This window comes from Mustelus asterias, chromosome 4 (genome assembly GCF_964213995.1).
Source record: "Mustelus asterias chromosome 4, sMusAst1.hap1.1, whole genome shotgun sequence".
Taxonomy (NCBI): Eukaryota; Metazoa; Chordata; class Chondrichthyes; order Carcharhiniformes; family Triakidae; genus Mustelus; species Mustelus asterias.
In genome coordinates this window covers 124,650,671-124,668,364 of record NC_135804.1, presented here as the reverse complement: position 1 = coordinate 124,668,364, position 17,694 = coordinate 124,650,671, and the positions used below count along the sequence as shown (strand labels likewise).

The following is a 17,694-nucleotide window of genomic DNA, read 5'->3' as shown; positions in this document are numbered from 1 at the left end:
GCAGTTGAAAGTTTTCCAGGTATTAGTTGTATGGCGGTTTGTATTACATCTCTTACTATCCACCTGCACGTTCATTATATAAAGACCATAAAACATAGGAGCAGTATTAGGCCACTCGGCCCATCGAGGCTGCTCCGCCATTCAATCATGGCTGATATTTTTCTCATCCCTCATTCTCCTGCCTTTTCCCCATAACCCCTGATCCCCTTATTAATCAAGAACCTATCTATCTCTTAAAGAGTCTTAAAGACACTCAATGACCTGGCCTCCACAGCCTTCTGTGGCAAAGAGTTCCACAGATTCACCATTCTCTGGCTGAAGAAATTCCTCCTCATTTCTCTTTTAAAGGATTGTCACTTTTGCCTGAGGTTGTGCCCTCTGGTTCCAGCTTTTCCTACGAATGGAAACATCCTCTCCACGTCCACTCTATCCAGGCCTCGCAGCATCCTGTAAGTTTCAATAAAATCCTCCCTCATCCTTCTAAACTCCAACGAACACAGACCCACAGTCCTCAGCCGTTCCTCATACGACAAACTCTTCATTCCAGGGATCATTCTTGTGAACCTCCTCTGGACCCTATCCAAGGGTCCTTCCTTGGATACAGGGCCCAAAACTGCTCACAATACTCCAAATGGGGTCTGACCAGAGCCTTATACATCCTGCATTTGTATTCTAACCCTCTCAACATGAATGTTAACATTGCATTTGCCTCCCTAACTGCCGACTGAACTTGCAAGTTAATCTTAAGAGAATCTTGAACAAGGACTTCCAAGTCCCTTTATGTTTCTGATTTTCTAAGCATTTTCCATTTAGAAAATAGTCTATGCCTCCATATGGTTCCATGCTCTAATGTATTGTAATACCATAGCTGTGAAATCCATTGATGTGTAAATTGATTTATGAGGGTGATTTTATGAATGTGTTCTCAGTGGGGAACCCTGCTCACTGGTGCACTTCGCAAAGTCTGCTGTATTTGTTATTTTTTTAGTTAAGCTCATGTAAGTGCATTCCATCATATCTATTGTGTTTTGAACGTTCCTCTGGATTTCTCTTCATTTACTCAGTGCTCATAACTCATGATTAGACTTCCTCTGCAGATTTTGCATTTTACCCCATCTCCCCCCCCCCCCCCCCCCCCACACATTTATGCAGGAAAATTGGGAAACAGTAAACGTCTTTGCAATTGCAAATATGATTTTTCAAATGGCATGTTGCCTCCCTAGTGCCAGGGTAAAGGATAACATTATTTAGATGTAGAACATTCTCTGGAGAGATGAGCAGTCAGATATTGTAACCAATGGCATAGGTAGAAAATGTGTTTAGATCCTTTAAGGACAGTTTCAGGAAGTAATTGAAAAGAAAATGTCAAAAGTAGTAATCTCGGGACGACTCCCGGCGCAGTGCGCTAGTGATTGTAGAAACAGGAGTGCAGCTAATTGCAAAGCTGGTGCAGGAAGAGACATTTCAGATTCTTGCAGCGATGGGTCTGATTCTAGGGGAATGGCCCCTGTACAATATAGATGTGTTGCAGCTGAAAAGAAAGAGGATCACTGTTAACACTGAAAGGTTAATTGATACTATTACGAGGGTAAGATTAGAAATAAACCAAAAATTGCAGGAACCCAATGAGGCGCATAGCAAAACGTACAAAGGAAGCACATCAACATCCGCAGTATAACAAAGAAGGTTGGTGAGTTGCAGTCACAGGTCGCCACGTGGGATTATGACATGCTGCATTAACAGAAACATAGATCAAACAAGGCCAGGAATAGTAGAACCAATATTCTTGGTTACCGTGATTTCAGAAACAATAGATAAGAGCTGGGATTCTGTTGGACTGACGCAGGTCTTGTTGGGGAGATCCAATGGTAAATCAGGTACGTGGCCACCATCAGCTCGTCCCTGCCATTGAGATCTCCAGTGGCTGAAGTCCTGTTTGCCAAAAACTGCCGACCGCAAACTTCTCATCAAAATCAGCAGGAGCGGCAGCAGCTGGAGGCATTAACACCCAACAGAGGCCCAGGCGCATTGTTGAACCCCCAGATCAATGAGATGATAGCATGGTGGTAATGTCACTGGGCTAGTAATCTGGAAGCACAGTCTACTGCTCAAATCCCACCACGGCAACTGATGGAATTTAAAGTCAATTAGTAAAGTTAGTCTCAATAATGGTGACCAAGAAGCTATCATCAATTGTTGGAAAAACCCATCTGGTTCACTAATGTCCTTTAGGGAAGGAAATCTGGCATCCTTACCTGGTCTGGCCTACATGTGACTCCAGACCCACAGCAATGTGATTGACTCTAAACTACTCTCTCAAATGGCTTAGCGAGCCACTCAGTCAACGGCAGTTAGGGATGGGCAACAAGTGCTGGCCCTGCCAGCGACACCCATATCCCAAGAAAATAAATTTTAAAAATGTGAGTACAGGCGGGATGAGGATAGCGGGAGTGATAGAGGGCCAGAGGCAACAGCAGGAGGGTGGCTTTTAACAGCCACCACCCCCATTCCCAATGTCAGATCCCTTGGCCAGACACAGACTACCAAAGCCACAGGGATACCCTGCGGCCCCCACTTAATTCCTGAGGCACTATTAAATTGCATTGCTTTGTGGGTGTCAATTAACACTTTAATAAACCTATTGTTATCCCACTGCCAGAATTTCATGTCAGTCCCTCCCGCCCTGCGATTTAATCAGGATATGTTTTGCCGCTGGTGGGGTGCTATTGTAGGGCTTGTCCCACCATTAAGTGGGCACGACTGCTATGTTACCCCCTGTGACAGGCTGCATTAAATTCAACCCGGAAAAATCCAGCCAAAGATTAAAGAGAAAGGGGGAAGGGTAATTTTAATTAAGGATGATGTTACAATCTAAATAGAGAGGATATAGTAAATGATTTCAGGACTAGTCCATTTGATTCAAATTGTCATGATTTCCATGGGAAAGCTCTAAACCAAAATAAGCAAATTTACCAAATGGAAATTTTACTTTTTAAAACAAATCAGAGTTGGTGTCAATTAAGCATAGAATAATAATTACAGTTAGTATGAACTATAATTACACATGGATTAGCAGCTAAAACAGAGACTATATCATGAGATTACAAGCATTTGCATTACTCCACACATAAATGTGGCATTAAGTGCAATCTCAGTCTCTCCAACTCAGCCTCGGGTACATTGGATCTCTCACTTTTCTCTCTCAATGGATTTGACCCTCAAGTCACTGGCAACAGTAGGTCCATTCCTTCCAAGTCCCCTGGAGATAGTTATCATCCACATAGTGCACACACTCCTGCAGAACCTTTTTAGCTAGGTTCACAACAGTCTAGGTGGCCAGACACTGCCTGTACCTTAACTTCCTATCTGTTGGTATTGCTTCCAGGTCACGGATTGTCAGGTCACAGTATTTCTTACTAGCCAAGGAAATTACAATTGATCCCTTTACAATTGATGCAAACACTTAAAAGTCCCTTTTGAATTTTTAAAAAAACAATTACAGTTTCTGTCGACATTTTAAAGAAATTACAAATGTTCCTTGCTGTTTCTTGATCAAAGGTTGTTGCAGAATGAAAGAACAGAAGATGAGCTGTTACATTGCTGGATAATTGTGCATCTTTCCAATTTTTTCAAAAAGAGACTGCGAAAGCATTGGCTTGAACAAGGCCAGATAGAAATTGTTTCCATTTCTTGGAAAGCAAGTGAAGCTACAGAGTAACAATGAGAATCAGACTCAGTCAGTTCAATCAGTACAACTCGGCTTTGTGTAAAAACATAAAATAATAAACACTTTCATGCTCCCTCATGTCAGTGAATTTTATTTCTTGACACTTGTGCCAGGATCATGCACACTAATATCTCCCAGTGCTAGAATTTGGAGAACATCTAATTAGCACTCGTGTTCGAGACCAACAGAAAACATAGACTTTGGCTGCTAGTCTCAGGATGTAGGTGGGAATGTTGGGCCTGCAGAAACACACACACCGCCTCCAAATAGCTCTCTGTAAGTGATAGTATTCTTCATATTTTGCAACTCCTCAGGTACATCTCCACCTTTCCAAAAGTCAGTACACCTTGCACGTATATTGAATTTGATAGTTATCAGATCCCAGCAGAGTTAGCAAATGTTCCAACAAACTCCCATTAAATTTACAGTTTGAGCCCACCAAAATGGTCAAGAATCTTTGCCTATCTTTTCCCAAGGACCCAGTGTGAAGGAGTAATTGAAGGAAATTAATATTAGTTTAAAAAAACAGTGCTGGAGAAATTAATGGGAGTGAAAGCTGGTAAATCCTCAGGGCCTGATCAGCTACATCCCAGGGGTAAAAGGAGGTAGCCATGGAAAAAGTTGGTTGTCATCTTCCAAATTTCTGTAGGTTCTGGAACAGTCCTGGCAGATTGGAAGGTGGCAGACGTAACCCCGCTATTTTTTTAAAAAAGGAGCCAAGGAGAAAACAGGGAATTACAGACCAGTTTGCCTAACATTGTTAGTAGGGAAAATGCTGGAGTCTATTACAAAAGAAGTGATAGTAAGACATTTAGAAAATATCAATAGGATTAGACAAAGCCAACATGGATTTATGAAAGGAATGTCATGTTTGGCAAACTTACTGCGTTTTTTTGAGGGCATAGGATGTGGATGTGGTGTATTTGGATTTTCAGAAAACATTTGATCAACTCCCACATGAGTGGATAAAGTCCCAGATGAGAGGTTAGTTACCCCTATGGGACTGAAGGTAATACATTGGCATGGATTGAGAATTGATTAGCAAACAGGAAAAGGAGTAGGAATAAATGGGTCTTTTTTAGATTGGCAGGTTGGTCCACACGGATCAGTATTCACAATCGAGATCTATGATTTGGATGGTGGAAGCAAATGTAATATTTCCAAGTTTGCTGGAGATTCAAAACTAGGTGGAATGTGAATGGTGTGGAGGATGTAAAGAGGCTTCAAGGCAATTTAGACAAGTTGAGTGAGTGGGAAAATACATGGTAGATGCAGTATAATGCAGATAAATGTGAAATTATCCACTTCGATAGGGAAAACAGAGTAGCAGCGTATTACTTAAGTAGTGATAAATTGGAAATGTTTTTTTAGAATCATAGAATCATAGAAACCCTACAGTGCAGAAAGAGGCCATTTGGCCCATCGAGTCTGCACCGACCACAATCCCACCCAGACCCTACCCCCATATCCCTACACGTTTACCCACTAATCCCTCTAACCTACGCATCTCAGGACACTAAGGGGCAATTTTAGCCAATCAACCTAAACCGCACATCTTTGGACTGTGGGAGAAACCAGAGCACCCGGAGGAAACCCACGCAGACATGAGGAGAATGTGCAAACTCCACACAGACAGTGATCCAAGCCGGGAATCGAACCCAGGTCCCGGGAGCTGTGAAGCAGCAGTGCTTGTTGATGTACAAAGCGTTCTGGTTGTCCCTGTATGCCAGTTACTGAAAAGGAGATGGTGGCGGTGATTTTGTGCCTGCAAACAGCACCACAAGCGCAAATGGCAACATTGGCACATAATCCTGAGAGAGTTGGGGATCGAAATTCTTGCTGGCGAAATCTTGTTTCCCAATCTTCCCCACCCCTTGCCGGTTCCAGATGGGGACCTCACTTAAATATATTTGAATTAATTTGCATATTTTTTAAGGGCCTACCGATCACATGATTCCCCTCACTGAGGTTCACAACAGCTTTATGAAGGCGGGGATTGAGGGGATCATGCCAGGGTTGCCAAAGTAAGTACAGGCCTCCGTGGAGAGAGGGACATGCCCTGGCAGTGACAGTCAGCGTCAGTGATACTGCTGCGGGGGGAGGGAAGTCCCCAATAACTATCCAATGGAGAGGCAAAAGCCATTGATAATTGTGCAGTGGGAGGGGGAGCTCCTGATCCTTCATGGCAGAGGGAGGAAGGTGGGAAGGGCTGGGGGGAGATTAACCTCATTTCTGATCAGGGCACCCTTTAAAGATGGCACCCTGATCTCTGTAGAGGCTCAGGCCCTGCTCCATTCTGCCAAACTGATGGCAGAAATCCTGCCCACTCATTGATTTTATTTTGTCAGAGTGGCTCAAGATCTGGTTTGAAAGCTTGGCAGTGCATCTAGGGAGATACAGGCCAGTTTTCAGTCAGAGCCAGACATTCTTAACAAATTTTGGGAAAATTTCACTCGGTATGTTGACTACAGGAGCAAGGGTAAAAGCAAATTATTGCGGATGCTGGAATCTGAAACAAAAACTGAAAATGCTGGAAAATCTCAGCAGGTCTGACAGCATCTGTGGAGAGAGAATAGAGCCAATGTTTCAAATCTAGATGACCCTTTGTCAGAGCGAAGGGCAAAGAAAATCAGAAAAGATTTATACTATGGGAGTGGGGGAGGGCTGTAAAAGGACAAAGGGAATATAAATGAGGATAAAGACAGCTAGGCGAGGAGCTAAAAGTACCCCTTAAGAGATCTGAATGAGTGAATGGCAGAACAGAGGTACAGATGGTTAAGGCAGTTGGCCTGATGGAGGTTTTGGGTGGGGGGGCGGGGAGGGGTGAATGGGGGAAGTGGGAGAATTCAGGAATGGAGAAGTGAAAAAATGGAAGAGAGAAAGAAGGATGATAAAAGTGGATGAATGAGATGAAAAGAAGAACCAAAATGAAATAAAATAAATGGAAATGGGGAAAGGTGGAGGGGAGAGTTCATGCTCTGAGGTTGTTGAACTCAATGTTCAGTCCAGAAGGCTGTAAAGTGCCCAATCAGGAGATGAAGTGCTGTTCCTCTAGTTTGCATTGGAGTTCACTAGAACACTGCAAAATGCCAAGGAAGGCCTTGTGGACAGGAGAGCAGGGTGGTGTGTTGAAGCGACAGAAAGGTCTGGGTCCTGCTTGCAGACAGACCGAAAGTGTTCAGCAAAGCGGTCACCAAGTCTACATTTTGTCTCTCCGATGAAGAGTAGATGGCATTGGGAGCAGCGAATACAATAGATCAGATTGAAGAAGGCGCATGTGAAGCATTGCTTCACCTGAAAGGGGTGTTTAGGACCTGGGACGGTGAGCAGGGAGGAGGTAAAGGGGCAGGTGTTGCATCTTCTACGATTGCATAGGGAGGTGCCATAGGCAGGGCGTGAGGTGTTGGGTGTGATGGAGGAATGGACCAGGGTGTGCCTCTGGAATGATGATGGGGTGGAGCAGGCGGGTTGAGGGGAAGATGTGTTGAGTGGTGGCATCGTGCTGGAGTTGGTGGAAATGGCAGAGGGCGATCCTTTGAATGCGGAGGCTGGTGAAGTGAAAAGTGAGGGCAAGGGGGCCCTAACCTGGTGCTGGAAAGGAGGGGAGGGGGTGAGAGCAGTGGCCTGGGGGATGGGTCAGAGGCAGTCAAGAGCCCTTTCAACCACAGTGGGTGGAAAACCACGATTGAGGAAGAAGGAAGACATATCTGCAGTGCTATTTTGGAAAGTGCCATCATCAGAACAAGGGTGTCTGACTGCAGCTGTATAAAATCTTGGTGAGATCATACCTGGAGTTTTGTGTGCAGTTTAGTTCTCTTTACCTAAGAAAGGATATACTTGCCATAGAGGGAACGCAGCAAAGATTCACTCGACTGATTCCTGGTATTGTTGTATGAGGAGAGATTGGGTCCAACTAGACCTATAATTACTGGAGTTTAGAAGAATGAGAGAGCTTATCATAGACACTTCTAAAATTCTGGCATGGCTGGACAGACTGACTGAAAGGATGATGTTATCCCTGGCTGGGGCTATCTAGAACAAGGGGTCACAGTCTCAGGATACGGGGTAGACCATTTAGGACTGAGCTGAGGAGAATTTTCTTCACCCAGATGGTGGTAAACCTATGGCTGTAGAGGCCAAGTCACTGAATGTGTTGAAGAAGGAAATAGATTTCTAGACTCGAAGGATATGGGGAGAGCACTGGAGTATGGCGTTGAGATAGAGAGTCAAACATGATCATATTGAATGGCGGAGCAGACTGAGGGGCTTAATGGCCTTCTCTGCTTCTATTTGCAATGTTTCTGTTTCTTTATGAATGGGATGATGCTGAGCCATAAATGCAAAAGTTTGCTTCATTTTGTGCACTCTGCAGTTGGACAGATATTCTGGTTAAGTGCCATCCATGATGCTGGTGAAGTGCGGCAACGTTAGGACAACTGAGCATGATCAGCTTCTCTTCCATTGCTCCAACTAGTGAGTTTATATCACACAAAATTGACAGGAAAATTATGACAGATATCAAATCTACAGAAGAATTGTGTAAAAGGTCAGATATTCTTCCAAAAGGAACAAAATTCCTCTTTATGTTCTGCTGTATAATGACCACATTCCTAACTGCATTTGACCTTGGATATCTACAGTTTGTTCGCCTGTGTTACACCGTATAAGTTTCAAATGCCTTTTGGAAGTGTGGTGGACTTCAGTTGTGCCTTTGTCCTGCTTGGACCACCGTTGTTTTTGTCATGCCTGGACACATCCCCTGCTGGCTCGGCTCCTCCCCTTGTCACCTAGTATAAAGGTGGCTGTTTCCTCCTCCTTGTTCAGTTCGGGTCGGTTATCTGTTGGGATGTGCTCCTGGATCTGTAATGAATAAAAGCCTACAGTTGTATTGGCACACAAGTAGTCTTTTGCCTAATTGATAGCACATCAGGAAGTTCATGCTGCCACATCAGCAGATACTTTTCTACCCACTAGCCGGCTCAGACATTCAACTAGGTTATTGCGGTGACCTACTGTTGGTGAATCCATGCTGACTCTCTTTGAGCAGAACATACTTGTCCTCCCAGTTTATTTAATGCTAACAGAATATGTTTTATTGCAGACAAATGTGACCCTGAATGACCGTTTCTCCTCCATGAAGATCCGTCGGCGTAGTGCAGCAGCAAGAAGAGGAGGCAGAACCGTCACTCTGGGCTAATATTTGCCTTTGTTGCTTTGCTTATGGTTTTAATGCAAATATATAAAAAAGAGACATTATTTATTTATTATTAGCAATGCTTTTAGATGAACTATTTAAAATGCAAACAGAGTGTTTAAATGCACACAGAACATCTCAAATGCTCTGTGCAGATTACTTCCATTTTAGTGAGCAAATGTGCTGTCAAGTCATTTTTCCCCAAATTACTTTGATTTATCCAGTTGTTTGAATTAAGTAAGTTAAATAAACCAGCATAAGGGAGAATTCTTGCTTGAAAAAAAAATGAATAGTTAAGTCTAATTGATGTATCTTGAAGTTAAAGTCAGAGACCGTGGTTGAATATTTGTTACATGAGAATGGCCCACATAGCTGGGGGTTATGTTCTATGTTAATGTTGAGTGGACACCCAGCTATAACAATGCATTTGACAGTCAAAGAGTGAAGGTCTCACAGTATTGCAAAGGGTTGAGTACAAAGAGAAAGTTTTGTAGGGTAATTTATTAATGACTGAGCCTCTATCCGTGGTGTAACAAGCAGTAAGGGTACTGTTTTATTAGGGACACGTCTAAGAATAAGATGGAGGTTGCTAAACAGAGTTGCTGAGGTTATTGCCAATTGATGAGAGAGGCAGTAATAGCTCTGAGACCAAGAATGTGTTAAAAATGCTTGATTTGGGAATTCGACAAAATGCATTAAAATTAACCTTATAGCATAGTCACAGCTGACCAAAATGTACTTCAATCGATAGGTGTTGTTAACACCTATGTTGATACAAGCCCAAAGTTTTCGAACTCTGCTCAAGCGCACAAATTTAGTTTCATTTAGTTTTGCCGCAAGTTTATGGTTTAACTGGATGTGAATTGGGATCAGCGCTGTTCTAGTACAAATGCTCAATTTAGTACAGCCATGTTCTTCTTGGCTTTATTTTAAAATGCAGCTGATAATCTAAACAAGTTCAGAATGGTTCAGAGTGTATATACAGTCGATTGTAACTTGATCCTGATACGATAATAGGGTGACTGTAGTTGCAAGAGGTCAAGTCCTCGATGATGTCTGAAAATGAAATGGCCTTCAGTTTGTGTAAAAAATCAATTTCCTGGATCTGTTTCTAGACAAGAAAGGAATCCTTTTATAGATTTATTTTTAAATTAACTGTTGTTCAAGTTGAAATTATATGGATCTTATTCACTGCATCACACAGAAAGAGCATACTTTAACATAGCTGCTATTCTATTTGTCAGTAAAAAGCATTGCTTTGCAGGGCCAAGTAAGTACAATGTGTTTGCAGTGTAACTGCAGTTTACAAATGCAGAGGCTGTTCCATCCCCAGGATAAAGGAGCCAGCAACAGAGATGGGTTTAAAAACCAAAAAAAATTATGGTTGTTTTCACTGTTGTCCGATGTACACGTGTAAACTTGTAAAGTATCAAAAATAAAGAAGGACTGTAGTGGATCTAAGCTACATTGTACTTGAAGTCCAAGTATTTTATCTCCATGGTTGCAACTCCCTCATTGTCAAAATTTCTGTGGGTAACACAGTTGCTTTTGTTTCTTCTGATAAAAAGACGAAGATTGTTCCAGCAACATGCAGTGAGTAGATGAAAATTGTGTGCGTAAAATCAATCCCAGTTTCTCTCAGCAATGCAGCCTCCAGGTGTGATTGACAGGAGAATTAGAATACCCGGAAGCTGAAATAATTCTTTCCCCCTTACGGTTATGGAATACAACCGTCTAACATTGTGAATAAAAAAGCACCATCAGTGCATTGATGCATGAAATTTTGGGACAAGGCATCAATCACCACATTAGGTTTTTTCCTAATTTACAAATAATTATTTGAAATGAAAATTCTGCAAGTTTCAATTTTTTTTGAGGTGAAGCAGATTACTTGTGCATTCAATGGGTATAGTAGTTTTTTTTTGTTTATGAACCTTGAGGGCAAAACAACCATAGTTTTACTGAACCAAGCTGGGAAGGTGGAAAATACACTTCCCAAGAGGGTAGTGCAAAGAAATCCTGTAAAATATGAACCAGTCCCAGGAGTAGTTACAGAATCCATTGCCCACAGTTAGAAACCAATGTTAAAATCTTCTCAAATTCTGCCTTTTTGAATGATGATTGTTACCAAAGTTAACTTTTGAATTCCACCGAATTGACATGTTTTTCTGTTAAACTCAAACTGAAGGATTGTCACAAAAGACAGAAATACATTTTTTCTTACTTTCTGGTGATCCTTCAGTAAAGCTTCAGCGAAGAAGGTTTTTAAATGAAAAACACATGAAAAACTTGTGAAATGACTGATAGTGACAGGGCTCAGATTTAAAGTAATTTACAAAAGAAGCAAAGTAAAATAGTAAAGTTGATTTATTAGTCTCAAGTAAGCCTTACATTAACACTGCAATGAAGTAACTGAAACTCCCCTAGTCGCCACACTCTGGCGCCTGTTCAGGGTCAATGCACCTAACCAGCACGTCTTTCAGGAGGAAACCGGAGCACCCGGAGAAAACCCACGCAGACACGGGGAGAATGTGCAAACTCCACACAGACAGTGACCCAAACCAGGAATCGAACCCGGGTCCCTGGCCGCTGTGAGGGAGGAGTGCTAACCACTGTGCCATCGAGCCGCCCGAGAAGCAACAGTCATATGAGAAATACTTTATCAGGCAGTGGGTGTTTAATGGTCTGGAATGCACTGCCTGAGAGTGTGGTGGAAGCTGGTTCAATCGAGCATTTAGAAAAGAATTAGAGTGTTATTTGAAAAAGGGGTGATGTGCAGGGTTATGGGGAGAAGGTGGGAGAATGGCACAAGGTGAATTGCTCATTCAGAGAACAGACGCAATGGGTGGGATTTTGTGGACTCACTCGAGCGAGACCAGAAATTCCCACCTGAGGTCAACGGACATTTCTGTTGTCTGCCCCTCATCCGCTCTGATTCCATGGTGGCAGGGCAGTAGAATTCCGCTGAATGGGCCGTTAGACGTCCTTCTGCACTGTACAAATCCTCCGATCCTGTGAAGTGAATTTCAACTTGAAAACAATTAAAAATGTGTGACTCCTTAATTTTTCTGGACTTTTCCACCTTTTCATCTGGCATCCTAACCATTTATTGTTTGTCTTAAGTTTATTATTTGTCTGACTTGTAAGGAGTTTTATATTTAAAGTGAAAAACACATTTTCCTCCTGTTTTCAGATTAGAATCAGTTTTCAAGAAAGCCGGTACCATGTCTTTTAGTGATTAGCTCAGATGATGGGCTGTTTTGTTCTTAACTTAATTAGATAGAAACACCTCTTCAATCTTCAAAAGGTTAATGCCCAATGACTGCAATAGCATGTACTTCAGAATAAAGAAAATTTCAGTTGTTTCTTGGTTCTTTGGTACAGCATATGTTATGATGTGGAGATGCCGGCGTTGGACTGGGGTAAACACAGTAAGAAGTTTAACAACACCAGGTTAAAGTCCAACAGGTTTATTTGGTAGCAAAAGCCACACAAGCTTTCGAGGCTCTGAGCCCCTTCTTCAGGTGAGTGGGAATTCTGTTCACAAACAGAACTTATAAGACACAGACTCAATTTACATGAATAATGGTTGGAATGCGAATACTTACAACTAATCCAGTCTTTAAGAAACAAAACAATGGGAGTGGGGAGAGCATCAAGACAGGCTAAAAAGATGTGTATTGTCTCCAGACAAGACAGCCAGTGAAACTCTGCAGGTCCACGCAACTGTGGGAGTTACAAATAGTGTGACATAAATTCTGATTCTAGGATCGCATGATAAAGACTCAGGAGGAAAAAAGCAGAAATATTTATGTGAAATAGTGTGACATAAACCCAATATCCCGGTTGAGGCCGTCCTCTGCAAGACGTGCCGGATCATCGACACAGATGCCATCATCTCACGTGAGAACACCATCCACCAGGTACACGGTACATACTCTTGCAACTCGGCCAACGTTGTCTACCTGATACGCTGCAAGAAAGGATGTCCCGAGGCATGGTACATTGGGGAAACTATGCAGACGCTGCGACAACGGATGAATGAACACCGCTCGACAATCACCAGGCAAGACTGTTCTCTTCCTGTTGGGGAGCACTTCAGCGGTCACGGGCATTCGGCCTCTGATATTCGGGTAAGCGTTCTCCAAGGCGGCCTTCGCGACACACGACAGCGCAGAGTCGCGGAGCAGAAACTGATAGCCAGGTTCCGCACACACAAGGACGGCCTCAACCGGGATATTGGGTTTATGTCACACTATTTCACATAAATATTTCTGCTTTTTTCCTCCTGAGTCTTTATCATGCGATCCTAGAATCAGAATTTATGTCACACTATTTGTAACTCCCACAGTTGCGTGGACCTGCAGAGTTTCACTGGCTGTCTTGTCTGGAGACAATACACATCTTTTTAGCCTGTCTTGATGCTCTCCCCACTCCCATTGTTTTGTTTCTTAAAGACTGGATTAGTTGTAAGTATTCGCATTCCAACCATTATTCATGTAAATTGAGTCTGTGTCTTATAAGTTCTGTTTGTGAACAGAATTCCCACTCACCTGAAGAAGGGGCTCAGAGCCTCGAAAGCTTGTGTGGCTTTTGCTACCAAATAAACCTGTTGGACTTTAACCTGGTGTTGTTAAACTTCTTACAGCATATGTTGCCAGTCCTACTTTGTATTTAGTGCTGCAAGTTATAAGAAATGGATTTATGTGAATGCTGTAACAAGATGGGGTTTGACATTTGCATTTAACACTCAAACATTTAACCTCAGAAATGACCACTAGAGGTCAGTACGGTATCTTCAAAGAGGAATCCAGTGGAGGCAAATCAGCATTAAAATTAATTCTACAATTATATTTTAACCAGACATTTCATCAGTTGTGTTTAACCTAGGTTCTGTTAGCTCTCTGGTCAACTGATAGTCCTCTTCCCCAGCATGAGAGAAATTATTACCAGGACACACCAAAGCAGATCAAGCAAAAAATTGAATCTTCATTGTAGTGAGGGAGTTCTGCTGTGTTGGGTGTGCTATTCTTTGGATGGAATTTTAAACAAACCTGCCTGTTCATACAGGTGACAAAGGCACCACTGAGCCTTTGTTGTTTTATCCTCTGATTGCAAACCATATACACAATGATCTCCCTGACACACACTGTACAATTCAAAGAAGTGGTCCAAGCAACATACCTGTGGGACCCTGTGCCAAGTGGATTCCATGATGTGGAGATGCTGGCATTGGACTGGGGTAAGCACAGTAAGAAATCTCACAACACCAGGTTGCAGTCCAACAGGTTTATTTGATAGCACAACCTTTTGGAGGACTGCCCCTTTATCAGGTGAGAGGGAGTTGTCTTCACAAACAGAGCATATATAGACACAAACTCAATTTACAAGATAATAGTTGGAATGCGAGTCTTGAACAGGTAATCAAGTCTTAAATGTGACAATGTGAGCGGAGAGAGGGTTAAGCACAGGTTAAAGAGGTGTGTATTGTCTCCAGCCAGGACAGTTAGTGAGATTTTGCAAGCCCAGGCAAGTCGCGGGTGTTACATGTAGTGTGACATGAACCCAAGATCCTGGTTGAGGCCGACCTCATGTGTGCAGAACTTGGCTATCAGTTTCTGCTCAGCGATTCTGTGTTGTCGTGTGTCGTGAATCCAAATGGATTCCACAGTGAACCCAAAAACCAATTGTGCAGTTGCTATGCAATTGTGATTCAAAACTTGTATGTGGACAAACCACACTCGTAGCTACAGAAATGCAGTGAGTGATCCCCAAACAACCTCACTGTCCTCTCCCAGCAGAATGAGCCGTGCTGGTCACCTTCATCTCTAACTACAATGGGCCAGATTTTCCTGGAGCAGGGCACCTAAAGGTGTCGACCCTTCAACATAGAATATTTTTGCCCATTAATTTGCTGCAAGTGCAAACCGATAGCAGCTCGATGAGCAAAACAGGGCACCTGGAATCTGAGCACTCAGAACAATTGCCAAGGTAACCCCTTAACCAACCAGATTGAAGAATTGAGATACAAACAATAGACGGACGGAGAAAGAAGCTTAGTTAAAATGAGTGGATTCAGTCTTGTATCTGGCACAGAAAAACAAAGAGAAGGAAACATTAGATTACAGAAGAGAAAGAAAATGTTAAACAAAAAAATTAAATTTTACATTTTTTGTAATATCCAACAACAATTAATACCTGAAGTAATGAATGAGACTATTCAGTTCTAATAGTTAATTTTCAATTTCAGTGATGATTATTGGCAATAATTTACATTTATCACATTGTTAAAACAGTACTTGCACCTTTAGAACATAGAATATAGAAAAACTACAGCACAAACAGGCCCTTCGGCCCACAAGTTGCGCCGGTCGTGTCCCTACCTACCTAGGCTTATAAATAGACTTACCTATAACCCTCAATCCTATTAAGTCCCATGTACTCATCCAGAAGTCTCTTAAAAAACCCTATTGAGTTTGCCTCCACCACCACTGACGGCAGCCGATTCCACTCACCCACCACCCTCTGAGTGAAAAACTTACCCCTGACATCTCCTCTGTACCTACTCCCCAGCACCTTAAACCTGTGACCTCTCGTAGCAACCATTTCAGTCCTGGGAAAAAGCCTCTGAGAATCCACCCGATCTATACCTCTCAACATCTTGTAAACCTCTATCAGGTCACCTCTCATCCTTCGTCTCTCCAAGGAGCAAAGACCGAGCTCCCTCAATCTATCCTCGTAAGGCATGCCACCCAATCCAGGCAACATCCTTGTAAATCTCCTCTGCACCCTTTCTATGGCTTCCACATCCTTTCTGTAATGAGGCGACCAGAACTGGGCACAGTACTCCAGGTGGGGTCTGACAAGGGTCTTATAAAGCTGCATCATTATCCCCCGACTCCTGAACTCAATCCCTCAATTGATGAAGGCCAGCACACCATACGCCTTCTTAACCACCTCCTCCACCTGCGAGGCCAATTTTAGAGTCCTATGGACCCAGACCCCAAGGTCCTTCTGATCCTCTACACTGCTAAGAGTCTTACCCCTGATATTTTACTCGTCCATCCCATTTGACCTGCCAAAATGGACCACTACACATTTATCCAGGTTGAAGTCCATCTGCCACTTCTCCACCCAGTCTTGCATCCTATCTATGTCACTCTGCAGCTTCTGACATCCCTCCAAACTTTCCACAATACCACCAACCTTCGTGTCGTCGGCAAACTTGCCAACCCATCCCTCCACTTCCTCATCCAGGTCATTTATGAAGATGACAAACAGCAAGGGTCCCAGAACAGATCCCTGGGGCACTCCACTGGTGACCAACCTCCATTCAGAAAAAGTAATTAATGACAGACTCAACTTTCTGTGGAGAGTTTAGTTTGTAGCTACATCTTCGAGCCATTCAATACATTCTGATGGTGACGTTGCCTGGGAACTGCCATGTTTGCTAAGCTTAACAGCAGAGTGGCAAAACATGAATGGTGACTTTTGCCATTTAACCGTGCACTCGCTGCTCATCTGAAGTTGCCTCAGCATTTTTGCATTAATGACATTAAATTCACCAAGCTTCACTGTTTCTGTGACAGCAAAATTGGGACCAGTGTTTATGCAGCTGCCAAGACCTGTGATATCTATGGGAACAGATCTGTTCAGGATCCAAGGCAGCACTGTCACTGGGTTTAATTTAGCACAACATAGCAGGCCTTAGCAGCGTAGTTATAACGCTGCCATCCGTCAGATAACCACCAGTCAACAAATTAGTCTTGATCTACTTTGTAATTAAATGGAACTCTAGGTGCGTCTACAGAGAAAGATGTAAATAATGCAAAAAAAACAAATTAATTTTAATTACTGCCTTTCTCTGACATACTGCACCAGCCAGTGGACTTTAATAAGCTGGAGCTAGATTTATCACCTCAGTTTATTGTTACTGGATCTGTGAGAAACAGATAGTGTCTATCAAAGCCTTGTATATAGAATTGAGTCCCCTTGGTTCAATGTGGTTATCAATTGCTAATTGAGCTGCACTGAGGATTGCACCCAAGAGATCAGATGATCCAGAGATCAGTAAATGTTCTCATAATGCATGAATATCAGTCCAAAGTTAGGGACATTTACAAGGGTATTAAGTTCAGCTGCATTGTGTACAGTTCTGGGCACTACATTATCGGAGGGATGTGAACACATTTGAGAGAGCGCAGAAGAGCGTTACAAAAATGATTTCAGGGATGAGAAACTTCAGTCATGAGGATAGATTGGAGAGGTTGGGACTGTTCTCCTTGGAGAGAAGGAAGCTGAGAGGAGATTTAATAGAGATATTCAAAATCATGAGGGGTTGAACAGAGTAGATAGAGAGAAACTGCTCCTGCTTGTAAAAGCACCAAGAACGAGAGGGCTCAGATTTAAAGTGATTTGCATAGGAAGTAAATGTGATGTGAGAAAATGCTTTTTCACACGAGTGATTCAGGTCTGGAATGCACTGCCTGGAAGTGTGGTAGAGGCAGGATCATTGAAGGAATTCAGGAGGTTATTCGATGATTATTTGAATGGAAGCAAGGTGCAGGGGTATAGGAAAAGGCAGGGAATGTCACTAAGTCATGATGCTCAGTTGGAGAGCTGCTGCAAACACGATGGGCCGAATGGTCTCCTTCTGCACCACAACAGTTCTGTGATTCTGTGAATTGATCTGCAACAAAATGTAAGTGAATGTACTGCCTGAAAGGGTGGTGGAAGCAGATTCAACAGCAACTTTCAAATGGGAATTGGATCT

The 17,694-nt window shown here is 42.8% G+C and overlaps 1 protein-coding gene across 3 annotated transcripts in view; it reads left to right on the top strand.

Moving 5' to 3' along the window:
• Nucleotides 1-10,399, top strand: part of LOC144492975 (UAP56-interacting factor-like) — a 48,887-nt gene extending 38,488 nt beyond the window's left edge. For 2 of the 3 annotated variants that reach the window (XM_078211713.1, XM_078211712.1), the window contains exon 9: nucleotides 8,829-10,399. In XM_078211713.1, coding sequence (XP_078067839.1) covers nucleotides 8,829-8,924 — 96 coding nt within the window. In that variant the 3' untranslated portion in view covers nucleotides 8,925-10,399. Of the gene's footprint in view, nucleotides 1-8,099; nucleotides 8,274-8,828 lie in introns of all 3 variants that reach the window. The other variant, XR_013497659.1, reaches the window with a different exon arrangement.
• Nucleotides 10,400-17,694: the final 7,295 nt, after the last annotated feature.